This window comes from Gallinula chloropus (genome assembly GCF_964237585.1).
Source record: "Gallinula chloropus genome assembly, chromosome: 12".
Classification (NCBI taxonomy): Eukaryota; Metazoa; Chordata; class Aves; order Gruiformes; family Rallidae; genus Gallinula; species Gallinula chloropus.
Genome location: NC_140097.1, coordinates 5,416,843 through 5,436,128, shown reverse-complemented (window position 1 = coordinate 5,436,128; position 19,286 = coordinate 5,416,843). Strand labels below are relative to the sequence as shown.

Here is a 19,286-nt window from a genome sequence, read left to right as displayed (position 1 = left end):
ATTTAATAAAACGTTATCACTTCATGATTAATTGGATTGGCACATGACACTCATAAGTAATAACTCTCAGTCTGAATTCCACTATGCTTATTAGACTGCTGATGGATAACTGGTTTAATCATGTGTCAATTAAAAGGATGAGTTGGTTTCATTTATTGCAATTAAGTGGTATCCATGAACCGTGTTTGCAGGAAGTATCTAAATCATGTATCAGTTGTGTCTGTGGGATCTGTTACAGACTCTACATACCCCAGGCGTGAGTCAGTCCACATATGTGAGTTTTGAATCCCTGTGTCCAGGTTCGGGGTTGTACTGTGGTACATGGTGCTGTGCGTGGCCATGGGAGATGGTCATGTAAAGGTCAAGAAGCTTTAAAGGTGTGAATCTTCAGAGCTCTCTTGATGAAGCCTTTGACACAAAGAGTTTTGTTTTTTTGGGTTTTTTATCATTGGAAACCTGACTTTCTGGCAAAGCTTCTGTTTGCTCTCCAGAGGGTATGTGGGGATGAAACTCAAACCATCTTCTGTTCCATCTCAGCTGTGTGTGGAGCATCCTGCGGTCGAGAGGAGGAGCGGACATGGTGGGGATGGGAAGCTGGGTAGGAGGATGGCCCATGTTGTGCATGGGACAGGCTTAGGGGATGATATACCACCATTTCAAATGTTTGATCAGCTCTGTGAATGGAAGGAACGCTGCTTCAGCATCTGATGTGGTGCGACCACCCTGCCCACGGGGATAAATACCTGGGATCCTACATACCTGGAGCGGTCTCATGTTTGTCCAGTGTTTGTTGCGGTGCTTGCGACAGGAGCATCTGGTCTGGCAGGCAGATGTCAAGCAGCAACTTTTTTATCCCAGATAAAAGTGTTCCTGGAACTCAGATGCCTTGATGGTAGTAGCTGTGGTTGGCAATGCATTGCTGCCTGTGTTCAAGGCCTCTGTGTGTGTGTCTGTGTGTGTGTGTTGCTGCTGCATAAAATTACAACGTGTGGGAATAAGAGAATGGTGTGTCTGCTGAGCAGTATTTGGGTGGGGGTTTGTTTGGCTCATCTATTACAGTGATCTCCAAAGTGTGGTGCACAGTATTATTGGTGGGCAGGAAGAAAACATTAACACTTGAATAACACAAGCACATAATTTATAAATAAATAAACATACACATGTTGGAGGTGGGTGCACAGACGTTTATTTCCTGGTAGGGGTGTGTGATCAAAAAACTTGGGTGACCACTGATGTACAACTATCCTGGTCTTGCAAATAAAGCTTCTCCTTGGTTTGGAAATGTACAAGTGGCTCAGATGTGCAAATGGGAAATACAGCGTGGAGCTGAGATGTGAGAATGCTTCACCCTTAATTGAGAGGTGGTGTATTTTACGAGTATCACAGTCAATGACTTGTCTTGAGCAGCTAATTAGTGCGATTATTCCACAGCTGCATTAGTTTCACCACAAAGGTTTTCTCTTGTTTTATCAAAAGGATCAGTGTCTCTGTGAATGTTTCAACCTGACAGGTCTTAAATAGCAAGATAGTCTCCTCCCTGCCCCCAAAATGTGTGTGCTGGAAAAGCAGAGTTAAGATCTCTTGGGGGAGTAAGTGTGTCATCTTTTTTAGTTTCTACTGTTTTCAACATTAGTCCTAAACAAGCCAGAGGGCTTCTAGCAGCACATAGCTCTCAGAGCCTGCAGCTTCCAGGCAAGACCTGGGAGGATGGTGGCTCCTGTACCCCTCTGTCCTGCCAGCATCCTGCAGTAGCACCTAGACACCAGGGCTGGAGGTGGCATTCCAAGGGCAGCCTCATCCCAGAGCAGGAGGGCTCCCTGCTGCCTTCCCAGGCACAGCCCTGCATCTTTACAGTCTAATGAGTTCTATTTCCAGGGGTTGTTGGCTGCAGCAGGCAGAATCAGAACCCAAATATCCTGAATTATACACACCATAACTCTTTCTTACATGGAATCATGTATTCTCTACCCACTTCTGACATCCTCTCCCAAAGAATGTGCAGCTTGGTATTTACACACCCTAACTGTTCCACCTTATGCTACAGAAATGCCTTGTAAATGGATTTTAGTTCTGAGGACTAACGAAATGATGGGGTGCTTCAGAAGGTGTCACTGTCCGTGGCAAAGTCCCGTGGCTTGTCCCATGCTGTCTTGTCGGCAGCTCTGCTTGCCAGTGGCTTAGAAACAGCTTGTAGGTGGTGAAGCAGTGCAGCATGCCAGCCTGATAGGCTTTGTGAAGTGTGACTGAAATAAAGCCATCACTGTTTATTCTGTCTGTTCTGGTGTCCCTGCGTGCTTGGAAGATGCTGGTAGGCCTGACGTGGGAGTTGTGTTGCTTTGGTTGGGTGTCTTTGGGTCTGGTTTCTGGTGATGAAGAGCATTGCCACCATCACATCCAACCCCAAGGTAGCGTTTTGCAGAGAATAACTGAACTTGATGTTGTACTTCCGTGACAGAGGTAGATGTATTTTATTTCTTTCTTTTTAAGCTAGCTCAGTAGACCTGGAGCATTATCTGAACCTATCAGTAGATTTAATACAGCTCTTTATTACTTTTCTTTAAAAAAAAATACAATCTGAGTGCCTGCTGTTATCCAAAAAAGCATTTGTTTTTCTTCTGGATGGTTGCCGTAAAACTTGAAAGCTCATTACAGCTGGATTTTGGGGTTTGGAAACGGTTAGCTGCAGTCACCTTAAGGCAGCCTAATGTGGCTGCTAAGCACCTGAAGTAGGTCGGCTCCAAATTCCCCCTTGCATGGCGCAGTGTATCCTCACCCATCCTGCCCTGTGTTCCTGTGTAACTCTGCAAGCTCCAACCGCCGGAGCCGTGATCCTGCATCTGGAAGCTGAGCTGTCTTTCTCTGGTCTTCCCACAGCAATTCCGAGCATCCTGGCGCTTCCAAGCCTCCCTTAAGCTCCTCCAGCATGACCTCACGAATCCTGCTACGACAGCAGCTCATGCGTGAGCAGATGCAGGAGCAGGAGCGTCGGGAGCAGCAGCAGAAGCAGCAAGCAGCCCAGTTCATGCAGCAGCGAGTACCCGTCAGCCAGACACCTGCCATCAACGTCAGCGTCCCCACCAGCCTGCCCCCTGCCACCCAGGTACCCATGGAGGTCCTCAAGGTACGCCCATCTCTCTGCCTTTCCTTTAGGTGCTCTCGCTCATCCAAACATACTTTATTTACTAGGGATTCTCAGCAATGTAATCATATGGGTAAGCGGTGCTCTGGCTTGGTTTGCAGCTTGTTTTGGTGCCCTGGTAGTGAAGAATGGAAAAACTTCTTCTAAAACAAAAGTTTGTGTGACTTCTTTTTGTTTTCTTTAAACTTGGAGATCTCGGGAGAGAGGTTTTGTTGCAAAAACTGATGTTTCCATCGTTCGCCTTTTTGCTTGTTTATCTTCAGAAAGCAGAAGTTATTAATACATACAGAAATTAATATTGTGCTTTTTTAAAAAAAGAATACAAGGAAATATTTTTGTAAAATGGAGTCAAAACTCATTACAAAAGAGCTCCTCAGCCTTAATCTGAAATACGGGTGAGTTTCCAGCCTCTCGCAACCAGCCTCTGTAATCCTTTTTTGCTTAAATGATTTGTTTGCTATTAGTAGCTTTGGATTCCTTGTCCTACTGGAAACTGTGGGAGCTTGTTAGTTTCCCTCTGTCAAAGGGTATGTAGATGGCTAATTACTTTGGGTGTGTGGGGGGGAAGTGAACAGCTATAAGAAAAGAGGAAAATTTCATGCTCTGGGTAAGTCCAAGTAGAGTAAAGCAGTGTGAAACGTGTGAGTAAGAATGCAACATGTTTTAAGAGATTTGCTGACATACTTAATGAAAACTTTGTTTTCACCAGTTTTGAAGAGCTACCTATTTTCTCTGCATTGTGGCTGAATCTTTTTATTCCAGTTGGATGTTTAGTAACCACTTCCAGTCAATCAGCGTCTTCTTACCAAATAAGTTAACTGAGCTTGGTTACGATCTGCTTGTAGTTTGCTCATTGCTGTTACACGTCAATGTTACGTGTTCAGAGACTGAGTTTTAAAAATAGACCTGTGGGCTCAGGATGTTGAGGCAGTTTGGGACAGGCTTAACGGTGGAAGTGTAGGGTGCTTTTATTGAGGCTGCATTGTGGTGTATAATCATTGATTATAGTTATTGATTGGGACGCTGGAGTCATACTCAAGTGTTGTCTCTGATCTAGGAGTAAAAAGGCAACAGTTGAATTTTGAATTTATATATATATATATACATATATATATAAAAATACATATATATATATACATGATCTTTGAGGTCCCTTCCAACCCAAAGCACTCTTACCATTCTATGATTCGGGGGTTGGAATGTGATGATTTTTAAGGTCCCTTCCAACCCTAACCATTCCATGATTCTGTATGCCCATATATGCACACACCCATGTCCATACATTTCCAGTGAAAATTATATCTGCTGTACTTAGAGCATGCATATGTGTAGCAGGGAGTTTGAAGTGTCCTGGGAAGAGCCGTTTTGTTAAGAGGCGTGTGAATTACACCCAGTGTTTGTGTGTAGCAGTTAACCTTGTTGCCAGGTTGTGATGCCGTAGTTGTTACTCAGATCCAGCAGATGCCTATGGATCTCTGTGTGGAAGGCACTTACCTAACATATGCTTATTTAACTTTATGACATTCTTTCATCCTGCAATGTTAGGACATGAGTTTAGATTGGCTTGTTTTGTTTGGTTTCTGTTGTTTATTTCTAAAAACTTAAAGGAAAGCATTTATTTTCTGATGGTACTTTACCATTGAGGAATGAGTGTGATGTCTTGAAGAAGCATTGGCAGTTGTTTATATTGTTCATTTTAAAATGCATCTTTGTATGAGAGTGGAGGTGAGGCAGCCCTTTGTTTCAGAGGGATGAACTACAGAAGACACAGCAGCCCAGAGGTGATGCTCGGTTATTTACCAGTGCGGTTATGAGGAGCTGGCTTGTCATAGGATTTGCTTGTGGATCTGTAACCTGCTCCCTGCTAGGAAGCTTCACATGAAGGACTTGAAACTTGAATCATTGTCCTGCAGGGCTGGAAGAAGGATCTGTCCCCAGTCTTCTGATAGAGGAGGGTCTGCTGGAAAGAGGGAGGACACCTCCGCTGCACTTGTATTTGGCTCAAATGGCGACATGCATCACCCCGAAGAGTGAAAAATTAAGAGAATATTTACTTAACTGGCTTGTAAATCTAAAGCAGTAACTGGCAGCAACTACCTTTTGGTGACAGACAGTTGTGCATTGAAGGTGATGGCTGTGGAAACATGAGCTACCTGCTGGAAGGGAAGGATGCCTGTCAGCTCATCAGCTGCGTTTACCTAAACAGCCATAATGAGCAAAACCAAGTCTTCTTGCTCTCTGCCCGTGAGAGAGGGGAGACTGCTCTGCACAGCCTCATTGTTTGTGGTTTTGGTGGGCAAAATCAACTAGCAACTCATCCTTTTATCCTTACTGCCAAAAATGAACCAGTTCTGTCCAAAAAAGGAAAAAAAAAATAGTACAAAATACCAGGCTTGAAGTCATGATCTTGCTGAAAACTTATCAGAGATGCTTCAGTGAGAGCAGGACTGAACAGCCTTGGCTGTTGGGTAGTTTTTGGTCTTCTGTGTCAGTCCAGGCAGCTGATGTTTTACAGAGTTTTTTGTTCAGTAGGCAGAAATGCTGGCTTGTAGGGTGTTGTTTTTATTAAATAGGTTATTTGGCTCAAAAGCTGAGATTAACGATCAATCAGGATCTTCCCGGTGCCGCTGCGCTGGCAGCCAGCTCTGCCCGTGTTACTGGTGCATGAGTGACATCATTTCCCTGCAGCTGCTTTTTACACTTCAGTTGGTCTTTAGCTGCAGACAAATTTTCCATATGAGCTGTACAAAAGTAGTATTAATTAGATAAATAGGGAGCTAAATTGGTAACTTTATTATCCAGGTGGTCTGGATTTAGTGACCTTAAAGAATGAGGTAGACAAAAAGGGGGTGGTTTTATGCTTTCAGAAATGTTAATCTGCAAAGCAACTCTCTAGAAGATCTTTTTGACTGTTCACAAGGAGACAAGACCAAATGTAGTAGCTGGTTTTGTTGAGTTTGTTTACTTTGGAACTTAGCATCAAACCCCCCCCTTTACTCCAAGCATGTCGATTTTTGTCAACTTTTTATGGTTTTAATTGCATTCTGTGACTTGCCTCTTCTCTCACATCTCTTCGTTTGAGAAGGAGAATTGTATTCACGTGTCTGAGGATGATAGTTGGGAGTTACTAGGAGACAAAGGCATTCATGAGCTCAGATTTTATATTGCTTTCAAGATGTTAATTTAGAAACAAGACAGAAAGAAAGAGAAATACATACAAATTTATGTCACCCTGTGTAGGTATCTCCAAATTGCATAATGTGGAACCCTCCAGGCCATATGAATAAATAGAATTTCATTTTCTTGAGTAATGACTTATTGCATCACTTCTTTGCCAAGTAATGTAGCTTGGCAAGGTAGGAAATGACCTGTTGGAATTCAAATTTGGTGTTGCTTTGTACAGGCCAATTAAGAGGGTGGACTAGGAGTAGGTCTGCTGCATTTGAAACAGCATCTCTTCAAATCTGACAGCCAAGGGAGGATTCGTTACAGCTTCCAGTTGTTCTTCTGCAGAGCTGATGTTGGCTTCACACACTACGGGCTGGGTTATCTTTACGCACCTTCTCATCCCTCTCCTGTTGATAGCTGAGGACTGATGCTACAGAGAGATGGCACGAGAGTTTCTTGGCTTCTGCTGCAGTTCAACCTCTTGCTCTGCCTTGGATATAGGAGCATAGAACTTAAAATGTGGATTGCTGGAGTAATTCCAAGCCCTTTCAATGTTGGATCAAGATCTGTTCCTGAGGTACAAAGTACATTTGTATTTTCATTTAAGAGTTAGCCTCTTTGGAAAGAGTTTGTCTTCAGATGTGTTTGCTGGGTTGTTTGGTGGAGTAACTTCTTCCATACAGATGTATTCTAGTTTTATATACTGCATTGGTGTTAAGAAGCCTTTCTTTTTCTTGATGGCAGCTATTCTCTCTGTCTGGTAGGAGTCCTGATCTGTTGAGCAGAAGCACTGCCGCAGATCTCAACTTTGGCATTCCAGAGCTGGGCTCTGGGAACTGGTTGCTGCATCTCTTTGGGCAGGGTTAACCCAGCTTCAGGTCCCTGCCTGTACTCACGGAGACCTGATGGCAGCTTCGTGCTTTTGCCCCTTGGTTTGTAAAACAGTGCTGCTATTAATGCCTTTCCTTATGGAGTTAACTTTGTTAAAGGTGGTGAAATCTTGGCTGTCAGAAACCCTGAGAGCACGGTTTTGGTTTGGTTTTTTAATCAACTTCTCCATAATTGTTGTGGATCTCGTCTGTTCCTGCCTTCCTGCTTGGTAGCATGAAATTAGCTGTTCTCCTGTAGTCCTGGCAGCTGTCTGTTGACAGATCTTTAGGGAGCATCTCTTGTTGATGTGGTAGAGTTTCCGGGTTCTGGTTTTCATGTGTTCTGATTTCACACAGACCCTGCCCCAGCCTTCTTTCCTACCAAGGGACTGGTAGGATTCCTATACAGCGAGTGGCCTCCTGCCTGCTGAATGACTGCCTTTCCACAGGCACTGGTACCCAAACCTTGGCTGTTGTTTTTGGTCTTGTGCATCAGTCCAGGCAGCTGATTTTTAGGAGTTTTTTGTTCAGTAGGCAGAAATGCTGACATGTATGACCAGAGTGGTACGTAATGTCCCTCTGGTGTCTTCACCAAAAACACAGTCGCAGTATGGTGGGGTCACCACCCTTTACAGGCTTTTAAGAGACACGTTAGGCAAAGGGGTTTCCTTCATTTAAAACATCTGAAAGGTCTGGGGGAAAGGAATGACGCTCAAGGCTGAAATGACCAACCAGAATGCCTTGTGCAAGGCTTGCAGGACCCTCTGCTTGGTTTTTGGGTTAGTCTTTGAGAAGTTCTGCTGATAGAAGTATTCAGACTAGAGATATTAAGGCTTGCCTTTGAAGGTTGCTCTCTTCTATTTAATTTTTCTTATAAACCCACTTTCTCCACCTAGTCTTATGTACACAATTTGCAGTTGTCCAGAAAGTGAACTTACTGCAGAAATTTGGAGAGGCGGGAGATGGAAGGTAGAAAATGAAGGGTGAAGACTTCTTCCCTCTGCCCCCCCATATTATTTGTTGGGGCTTCTCAGTTGGTGAATGGCTCTGATGCTTGTGCTGTCATGTCTTTAATGAGATGTGCCAGGCCATGGCACAAGGGTTGGTAGAAACCCGAAGCGGATGTGTTGTGGGCAGACAGTGTGGTCCCTGTCCCTGCTGCTCGTGCTAACGCTCCTGAGGATGTGGTTGGTTTACATCCCCTTCGTCTGGAACGCTGTCACACCGAATGAATAGCATGGTAAGAAATCTGCTGGACTTCTCACATATCTCCCTCCCTCTTGGTCTGCCACTGGGGATTTAAGAGTGGAGCTTCTGTCCAGCCCAGGTGTGGAGATGGCAGAGTCCTACACTGTGTGCTGCTGCGAAGTCCAGCTCGAGGGCTGCAGGGAGAACCCACTATGGGTGTTTGCTGCATCAACTGGTGTGTTCCTGCAGTGGTGCAGATGTTGTTTGGACACTGCATAAATGCTTTATGGGTAATAAGGTAAAAGCAGGTCTCCTGAGCAGCAGATGATATAGCAGGTCCCTTTCAGGATGCTGACATGCCCTTTATTGTTGTTTCTCGAGAGGAGCAAAGGGTTTCCTTGCTCCAGGGGATCTGGACAAGGCAGGTCCTGCTTTGGTGATCTGCAGTTTGAGATCTCTGCTCTCTGACTGTACAGACTGCACTCCCACACAGTGCCTGCCCTTGCTAACGGGGCAGTTTACCCCAAAACTCGACGTCTATATAAAAACCTGTATGGAAATACAGGCCACAGACCCATTTGTAATACTTGTTGTTAACAGCTTGTTAACAGTGTATTTGCATGCCAAAATGTTTATAATATGCTGGATATTAAAAAAACATATCTGGGACTGAGAGACCCCCAGGCATCCCCTGCCACGCTGCCCAGGTCGGTGTCTTTGTGGTAGGTGGTGGAATTAGAACTCCTTACTGCCAGGGCTTGTCACTGCATCCTTCCTCCCTTCACCTGGATCCTGATCAAGCTGAAACCTCTTCATCTCAAAGCCTAGGACCAGGTACTGCTTACTGGAACTCTGCTTTAGTGCTCTAAGAGCTTTTGCCCATCTCGTAGCAGTATCGGGGGCTTATTGCCGCTGATAGTGGGACGAGTGTGTTTGGCTCATCCTTAGTGCCATCCTGTTGCTGCAGCTCGTGCTTGTCTTCCCCTTACAGCATCATTTCCAGAGCTGACAGGAGTGCAGTACTGTGGCTGTGCTGCTCATAAGGATACAGGCGACCAGGCTGGCCTCCTGCCTTCACCCTCATGTCGTTGTTCATTCAGGTTTTAAATGCACCACCACGATAAGCTCTTTTTTTCATCAGATACCCCGTGTTTCTTCGTTTTTGAAATGCCAGGCGTGCCTTCCCAGTGATGTTAATGACTGTGGACGTATATGTATAAAAAAATACTTCCTCCCAGCCCTTTTCCAGTGTGCTTATTACAGGGTGACCTGCAGTGGTAACCAGCCCTGCCTAGCAGGGAAGGCTGGGCAGTTAGCTGTGCTGCTCTCAGTGTAATAATTACCGGAAAACTTCATTCTTTGGGGGACTTCACTCAGGGTTCTGAGGGACAGGAACAATGGGACGTCGAGATAAACGTGGGGCAGCATCTGCTACAGCAAATGTGTGTTTGTGGTTGTGCTTATCTGAGTACAAGTTAATTTAATCTAACCTGACAATGGGAGACAGTAGCGTGTGTGCTGGTACGTTATGTAAGCATGGCGTTTATTTGCAATTGAGACCTTCAGATGAGAGATTTGCCAGACTGAGACTTGCTGAGCTACAGATAGAGCATTTAAACTGAAGTTACTTACGCTCAGTGACTCTGGTATACGTTACTTCAGCCTACAGCGAGTTCTTCCTAAAGAAAAACTCACATGTAACTCCAGACCCACTAACGCCTGCCTTGTCTCCTAAGCCTTCACGTAAGTAAAAGTATCTCTCAGGCCTTAAATCTTTTGCTTGCTTGGTGGGTTGAAAGCTGTTCAAAAACAAGCACTGGAGCTAGATGTCTGTGGTTAGTAATGGAGGTAAAATGTAAACTCTTGCCTAACACCTAGGTTATTAGCCATTAAAAATGTGTGGAATTCAAGGGAGCAGCATGCTTCGGTGTGCAAGTATCTGACTGCTTGGCTGGTAGTGCAAAACATGGCTTTCACCCTTCGCCCCAAATGTCCTTTTCCCATGGGTCTGAATACATGTTTTGCCATGCTCTTGACAGAAATGCTGGTGCTGATGAAGATGCCTGGTCTTTCAATCTTCAGCCCTAGTCACCGTGACATAAAATACAGCTACCAAAGCAGAGGGACAAGTGTGCTGCTAGTGAACTGTGTTGCTGGAGGGGGCCAGGGTGTTTTTAGGCCAAATGATACTGTGAACAGGGTGCACAGGTATCTGAGGAACTGCTGCTTATCATGGACCTGTCCCCCTGCAAGTTCACAGTAAGTTACCTGGTAGTTTGAACTGACATTTTTGACCCAGAGGAAATAAAGATGTGTATTCATGTAAAATGATACAGGTATCTGGAGGTCCCAGCTCTGGTTGCCTTGTAGAAGGTTCTTGGTGATATATGCCCTAGTTTGTCGTCTTGAGGATTTGCTGCCTTCCCACTGACATGACAACCTCCACAAAGTTAAGGAGACCTTGGAAGTTTGGTCTGTAACAGCTTCAAAACTTTTTTTTTTCCTCATTGTCTGACTGAGTTACTAGACCTTGGGAAAATGGTAGTTCACCATGTGTCAGTGGGTGTTTTGGAGCTGCAGCAATCTTCCCAGAGGTTTGTAGGTGCCCATAATTGTGGGTATTAAAAGCATCGATGAGGCTCTGCAGCCCATGAGGTTTTAACAACTTCTATTAAGTCATTTTTTGGTGAACCTTAATTTAAACCCCACCTTATTCTGCTTTCTTGGTTGAGCCAGGGATGTATGAAGAGGCTCAGTTGTGCTTGTTGCTTCCTCAGCTTGATTTGGCCAAAACCAGTGTCCGGAGCCAGATGCAACTGTCGACCATGGAGTTGGGTGGAGGTCTAAGGGTAGGGGGGCCCTGCTGACACCTTGAGTAGACATTAAGTTTTAAATGTGAACACTTAGATCTGCTTAAAGTAATCTTCTGGTATTATGTGTACTCGCAAATATTCAGTCCTTCAGCTAGTTTGGCAGCATTATTCTTCGAGACGCTGAACCTGCGTGGTGAATGAATTCAAAGTGACAAGCTGGAGACATTCCTGCCATTCAGGAGAGGCTTAAGGAATTTCTTGTTGGCTAAATTACAAATATGTAGCATTTTGCCCAGCACTGCATGGCAATTTCAACCTGCCTGACCGTGACAAGATTAGCACTTGCCTCCCCCTCACAGCAGTATGTATTTTTTTTTCCCCTTTTTAAATTAGATTAAGAAGTACCAGGCAGAGATGCAAAAGCTTGAAAGAGTAAAAACCAGCCTTACCTTGAATGATTCTGTCTGTCACTGAGTTGGTTCCTTAATTAGCCCCATGTCCTTTAACCTCTTGAGAAATAAGTAAGGGATAAATTTGGGGATAAAGACAAAAGACGCCCGAAGATTTACCACACACCGCTAGGTAATTCATCAAGGAATGTTGGTAATTAGCCCTGCCTCTTTCCTTTCTGGCTCATTTAATAAAACTGGCTGATTTAAAATAATGCCTGCTGGTTCATTATCAACTACTTTAAGAGCCAAGTTATGAACTTGAAACAAACCCCAGTATTGTGTTGTCTGTAAAGGACCTGGCAAGTGTGTTTCAGTTTTTTTGGTTGTGGGTTTTTTTTTTATTTTTAAAAAGAAATTATTCAATCCTGTTATCAGTCCCCTCAGTTTGATAATTAAATATTACTTGGATTACTGTTTGGCTTTTTGAGTGTATGTATTTCTAGAGTCTACTACCAAGAAGCAGAGAGGAGGAAAAAAAAATCATCCAAGATCTTGAAGAGGTACATGTCAGATTGTGTTAAGAAAGCCTGGCCTGATGGAATTCAACTGAATACAGACTTTACAATAGTAGTAGTGGTCCAGCTGAGGAAATGGGTAACTGCTTTAACCCTTTGTCTTGTGGAAATGAGTGGCAGCTTCATGTTTTGTTGTGTTTTAGTAACACATCTCTTCAGTGCTTGTGGTGGAAATGGTCCCTGAGTCAAGGACAGAACTTATCTGGTGTGTATTTGCTTAGGAAAACCTTCATACACTGTCCTTTGTGAAAGGAATAGTGTGAGTCAGAAATGAAACAAGAGGTTCAGGCTGGAGCTGGATCAGCATTCTGCTGCCTTTTGCACTTCTCTCGGAGAACATCTCTGTGTGGCAGCGTCCAGCTTGAGTTTGTGACAGCGAGTTGCTGGCCAGTGGATCTGGCTGGGTCTGTCTGACCTAAAGAATAAAGTTACTATTGCTGTAAATCTTCCTTTAATAATTAACGTCAGAGTCAGATTGCAGCACTTATAAAACTCTTGTGGGCTAGAGGAAAAGCAGGCTGTGCTAGCCTTCTGCTTAGGGTGGGCTTGCCAGGTCTTGAATCCTGTAGAAGACTTTTTCTGAACATCTTCTTACTCACTGGTACTGTCTGGGGCAGAATTGGGGACAGTGTTTCAGTGTGAGCAAGGAGAAAAAAAATATCCCCCTTGCTCATCTTCCCTTTGCACCTCCTGAGATGGAGCTTGTTTCTGGGGCAGCCCAGCAAAACCACGTGTCTGCTTTTGTGTGCTTGGCAGGTTGGTAAATGTAAAAAAAATATAAAGAAAATAAATGTGATGGTCTTTGTGGCAATGTCACCCTGACAATCTTTAATTCTCAGAAATTCTGTTCTTACCATCTATGGAAATGTCTTGCTGCCTCCAAATGCTTGCAGAGAGCGCTGGGGTTTGGGGTGGAAGCTCAGCCTTGCAGCCTGGCACTAGGAACACTCCCACTGGAGCCCACTTACCCACCTCGTTATTATTTTGAGACTTGTGAATAAACTTATGTATCTTCAAGTGGCTTACAACTAACTAGCTTCTGTGTTCCAGCTTGTAATGCTGTAGACCAGAAAACTGAGCATCTTTTTTAGGTAAAAAGGAAAAAAAAACCCAGCAAACATAACTCACTTCAGTGCCATTGTTTTTGCAAAGTTGGAGTGTCCATGTCAAATCCCCCATCGTGTTGTTGTGATACTGGAGCAATATCTTTGGACCCCTGCCTTAGTGTTCCCTGCTTGCTGAGTATCAGCATTGACATTCCAGCTGGTTCTTTGAAAATTCTTGGGTAACTTAGACGATTCAAGCCAGGTTTTTTTTATTTTTTTGCTTTATTTTTCCTTTGGAACTGTGCATTTCATCACCAGCATCACAGTAACTACACCGGCATGCAGAACACACAGCGGCACAGCGAACGCGTTCAGGTGTCACAGGCTGTGCTGCACTTTCCAAATCTCTCAGCAGATGGCATTAGGGATTCCAGGAGTGTGTGTTAGTTCTTGGGAACGCTCTCAGCTGCTGGGGAAGTGCAATTTCTAGACTGTTCCTTCCTCTGAGGACGGATAATACTCAGGTGTTAAAAACCCGTTTTGGCACGTTATTCTAATTGTGTTGTTTGCTTGTGTTGCTGTTTTATTTCACCTACTTATGTCCTAGAGGTACCTTTAACCCATTAACCGGCTAAATGCTGTATGTAAGAGTTGTTACATGCAAAATCCAGTTACAGCTAGGAAGTCCAGGATAGGCAAGCTGCCTCTTTAAACTACACCCGCTGCTGGCAGCCAGTAGAAGTGATGAACTTGCTCAGCAAGCAAGACTGGAACACTAAAAAGGGTTTAAGTGACGAAAGGGGAGTGTGTCTTTCAGTGGAGCATTCCTGCTCCTCGGAGCTGTGCAGGACACAACTGTGTTATGTTACATTTCTGTGCTGTGTGCTCTGCATCCTGGTTGATGTGGACCATGTGAGCTAGTGAAAGAGAAGTCGTTTGAAATATGGGATGGCTTTCTTGGGGGGGTGGGGGGTAGAAAAACTATGGGTGTATTTCTGAATGAATGTGGCTTACACAACCCAGAAGCCGTTAGCTGTTTGCATACAACCCACCGACTTGCAGTCCTGGCTTCAACAACAGCATTTTTGTTACTGACTTGGCTGGAATCTGTGTTGCAACTGCAAGTGAACGCATTGACATCAGCAGGAGCGTGTTTAAAGAAACCAAGGTTTCAAAGAGCTGTTCTGTCCTGGAGCAATGCATCTTGCCAGCTATCCTGTCCTTTAAATGTGGAAGGAGGGTGGGAGCTTCGCTGCCAGAAGAACGTCACAGGCCACGAGGGATGCTGAATGTCCTGCAGTGGTGGGAGCCGCTGCTCAGCTCCGGGCCTTGGCAGCAGGCAGGCAGCTGAGCATCTGTAAAAGGTCTGGGCCTGAAGGTTCACTGCTGCGAACTCCAGAAAACCCAAGGAGTGAGTTTCAAACTGTTTTCCCCTCCCTACCTAACACTGACGTTTCTTTTTCTGTGCCAGTGAAGTGTTATATTAAAATACGCTGGTAGTGGCATTGAACCACTACTCTGACTTAAAACTTCTTCGTGAGTACTGTATGTTGAGAGAGATGAATCAAAGCTTGTGTTTCAGGCTTCCTTCCTAAAAATCACCAGGAAATTCCTGGTTGAAACCATCAAAATTCAGTTTATGGACTTAAGGGTTGGCCATGAATTACATCTTTCTCTTCTTTTCAGAAGAAAATCTGAACAGACAGCTAATGGAAGTTGTCTTTTAAGAAGACAATGCTGCCTTCCTTGAGAGAAGCTCATTTCAAGATTGAGGTGCAGAAAGCAACTGATCTGCCAATGCCACATCTTTATAAAGGTCCTGGCAAAGACCTATAGGCAGCACACTAACCCTTGCCTTTACGATTTCTACCAGCTACCCGGGTTTGTGATGTCTCCCTGCTTGTGTTTTTACCTTAGGCATGTGGGGGTTTTGTTCTATCTGGGTTTTAGGGAACCCTGTCTAAGGGGTGTGATGTTCTCCAGAAAGACTTATTCCTGGGAGCTGTTGCTGTCCCAATAACAGCTGTACTGATAAACTTGCTTTGGGAGAGACCTGCTTTTAGCACTGCTGCAGCATCATGGGAAGTAGGGCTGTTCTGATGCACCATTAGCGTTTCAGGAACAGCTTTAAAGTTAATTCTTGCTTTCTTACAGAAAATGCTGAGAAGTGAGGCTTCTGTTTAAAAAAAAACAACCCAGTAATCATCTCCATTATCAAAACTTAGCAGTTGAAAAGTCATCCTTTGAGCAGTCTAATAGTGTTTTACTACAGTATTACTTTGTTTTACAATTCTGCTTCCTGACTCCCACCAAAACTCTACTCTTCTGAAAGACCACATTTGCCCGGGTCTCAAAGAAACAATTTGTTCAGGGAAGGGAGTAAAACGACCTTGAATGAGTCAGCACTGGTGTGTCCAGATCGTAAGCTTTCTATCCTCTTTGCTTTCTAAAAGGAAATGAATTTTGGACCACAGGCACCATTCATCGCAGGGCAGTTAATGGGCTCCATTCACATGGAAGTTTATATATTCCTTAAGGCTTCAGCCCCGTAAGGTTTGCTGTGGAAAAAGGAAAATGGTATTTAATTATGCTGCTGTGGCTTTTCAAAAGAGTTTATCCTTTTCTAATGCACTGGCTTTTGGGGGGAAGAAAAGCACTGCCTATTCAGTCAGTGGCTTCTCTGTGGGAAGTGCTGCTTCCTGCATGGGTCCCTGTTCAGAGCTGCCTTCTGCCTTTCCCAACCGTGTTAAATGCAAATAACAAGGACAATACTTCCAGCTGAGTCTTCTACCTGTTCTCAGGAGTTATCCTTAGAAATCCCTTCTCTCTGGACTTGCACCTTCCCCAGGAAAATGTATTACTTCCATTAACGTGCTCTGGTTAAGGGCTGTGAGGGCTCCTCGTGACTCTCGGTGGCTCTGCGTGATCTGAGCGCAGTGCATCTAGATGCACCACCTTCCATACGGAGCAGGGAACATGCTGACTGCTGCCCGACCCAGGGAACAACGGCAGAGGGGCACAGTTAATCCCGCTTTTTCTTCTCCAGTAGCTGCCATTCCAGAAGACACATCTAAATAGCCTTTGTGACCGGCTGTATAGAGCCAATAGAGCCCAGATGGGTACAGCAGAAGCAGCTTTGGCTGTTACTCAAGTTAATTCTTCACTTGTGCCCGTGTTTGGTTTTTTGGATGTGGTTCTGTGACGCAGCAAAGGTGGCAGATGCTGTCCTGTGCAGCCCTGGTCCTTGCTGCCTCGTGGTTGCTCCAGTAGGTGCATTTGTGGGGCCACGTTAAAAATTACATGGGACTTACTGCTGAGGCAGTTTGAGTTTTTAAAAAAGGTCTTTTGAAGAGGTCTGTTTGACATCAGCACTAACACCTTCTCAGGGCAGCTCTGCCTTTAGTGTGGAGTAACAAAGCACTTTGGAAGTCAATTCCCAGTTGCCACCAGTTATTGAACATTAGCTTATTTTCACCTGGTGCTGTTGATGAGTACTAATTAGATTCATGTCAGAGGAAGTTAAAAGAGAAGACCTCATGTTCTCCAGCCACTCCTGGGAGTTCAGTCTGTGAGGACAGACTAGAGCCAGTCTGACAGGAATGGTTTGAAATGCATATAGTGTTCTGAACCATTCCCCTGCAGGGTCCTGTGTCTTGCACCACACTGCTTGAGTGTGCAGGGGTGTCCTTGGGACAAGCTGCAGTTACATTTGCCATTGCCAAAACCCATGTGCTTGCTGTGGTGGATATACTGACATCTCTTCTGGCTGCTAGCAGATGTTAAAAAAACCCAAACAACCCAGACTTGTACTTCCCCTCTTGTTCAGACTTTTATTTAATTTAAAATAAATTCTATTCAGTATGAGCTTATTTGCATTTTTGAAGCATTAAGATTTCTAAAAATATTTATTCCATCCTCTTTAAAGTAGTGATATGTTGAGGTGGGTTTGTACTCGAGCTTTAGGAGAGGGCAAGGAAGGTGGGGAAGATGGAGTTAGGATCTAGTTAGTCCACATCTAATCTTTAATTACATCCACCTAACTCTAGCATCTCTTTGCCTTGAGTTGTGCTATGCTCACATCTATTTCTTGGGTATCCAAAACTTTGTGTGTGTCATCAATCAGTGAGCAGAGATGTGTTGCACAATACATGTCATGTTGTTTGTAGTTTTTTAGTGTTAAAAGTAGATGCATGATTTTTTTAAGTAAATAAACCGGGTTTTAGTGGAAGATATTAATGCCTGTTTCCCTTTGCACACGTAGTTCTGCTCTTGTAAGAGCACTTGAAGGGCTGCGTTAGTGTGGGTACGGTGCGGTTTTAAATAGGATTCGTCTGAGACCAAGCCTGGAGGCCCTAAAGTTCCTTCTCAGAAGAGGTTTTGATCTTCTGACAAAACTATTGCTTCTGAATTTCTTGGCAATTCTGATTTGCAGCTAACCTTTTGGAAGGACTGGAACTATAACACACGTTCTTTGTGTTTGTGAATGAGCCTCTCCTGGTGAGTTGCTGGGCTTGTGCTTTTTTGAAGTTCAGATGAAACCACTGAGCAGAGTTTTCTGTAAGCTGCTTGGGGAGGTGGAATTTTTCTGGTGCCGTGTAAGAAAATGTGATTCCTGTCCTGCAGAAAGACCCCTAACCCCAACAACCTTGGTAGGGACTCATGTAGTGGAGAATCAAGAGCTTGTAGTCCATTGCAGGCTGGAGGTCTCCAATGAGCTCAAACATGCCAGGGTATGTGTCTGTGCCAGGAGAGCATCACAGCAGAAGTTCAAACTATCGCTGTATATAACCTGGTTTTCACAGTCTTTAAGTTTTCATGGTAAGGAACAGGCTTGTGCAGGATCTCTGGAAGTAACAATCCCAACTGCAGTTTTGTCTCAATGACTGCGATGTAAACAGGGCTTACGGACAGCTAACCCTGCTTTTGCCAAAGGTTACACCAGTTCAGGTGATGGCCCTGCAAATGCTACATCCTCTGGCCTGATTGGGGGTCACTGATGTGGACAGGAGCTTCTCATCTCACAGCGTAACTAATTATTTGCCTGCCATATGTGAAATAACATGAGGAGAAGGGTTTTCAACAGCTCATCTCTGGAAGACGCGGAGGGGCAGGTGTGGGGAAGGTTACAAAAACGGCCGAGTGGCTGCGTGTTGTTTTTGTAAGTATAAAATAGATCGTGATGCCATGTCTCTATGTATGTAAGGCCTGAGATCTTAAACTGGCTGAAATGTTGGCATCCTTGTTTAATAAATGAGCCAGTGCTAGTCTTGGTTGGGGTTTTTTTTTTGTCTGGGAGCCAGCTGATAGCTGTCGCCTGACTGCTGTGGGAATATGATCGTGGGGCGCAGAGGTGAGGTCATGCAACCTAATGGCCATTTGCCTTAAATATGTCTTTGTGTTACACAAGTATTGTGGCAGCGTTCCTCTAGCTAAGAAATAACTAAAACCTGAAGTTTAATTGTGGTTTCTGGAGTTAGAGTGGAACAACCATATTAAATTTCTTACTGTTGTTACCTTTAATCTCTTGTGGCTACCCTGATGTCTGCTGTAGCACCTACTTTGGGAGTGAGATGTCAGGATATAAAAGGAGTACTAATTGTTTAGTGGAAGCATTGGACATCACCACTCTACTCCCTGGGAAGAGCCACCACTGTTCAAAAGTGCTGGCTTTCAGTTTCGATGCTGTGTGGCATCAGTTTGGCCCCTTGGGTTAATTCCCCTCCTGAGCCATGGCTTGCCACCCTGTACAAGGCGTGTGTGAGCTTTGTGGCTTGCCAAAAAATAAAATAATCCCAATTCAGGTATTTAGCAGAATGCTTCAGATCGTAGCCAGTTGAGTTTGCATGAAGGTGACTTGGATTATCTTACATTACAGAACATGATGATCAAGCACTCTGAGGTACCGAAACTGTTTTATTACAACTCGGTAGGTTTTAGTACAGTCATAAATAACATCACAGCTCGTTGAACAGAAGGATAAAAATCAAGCAGTTCGGGGGTAAGCAGCTTGCTTTCCTTTGCTTAAATGAAGTCAGCGATTTATTATTATTTTAGGCTGTGCCTAATGGTTGTATTAATAGTGGGAATGCCAGGGAT

General features: G+C 44.3%; 1 protein-coding gene across 1 annotated transcript in view; it reads left to right on the top strand.

Moving 5' to 3' along the window:
• MITF (melanocyte inducing transcription factor) overlaps positions 1-19,286 on the top strand; it is a 99,104-nt gene that overhangs the window by 55,193 nt on the left and 24,625 nt on the right. Inside the window, exon 2 of the mRNA XM_084269395.1 lies at positions 2,875-3,121. Within this exon, the coding sequence (XP_084125521.1) occupies positions 2,875-3,121 (247 nt within the window). The remainder of the gene's footprint in view (positions 1-2,874; positions 3,122-19,286) is intronic.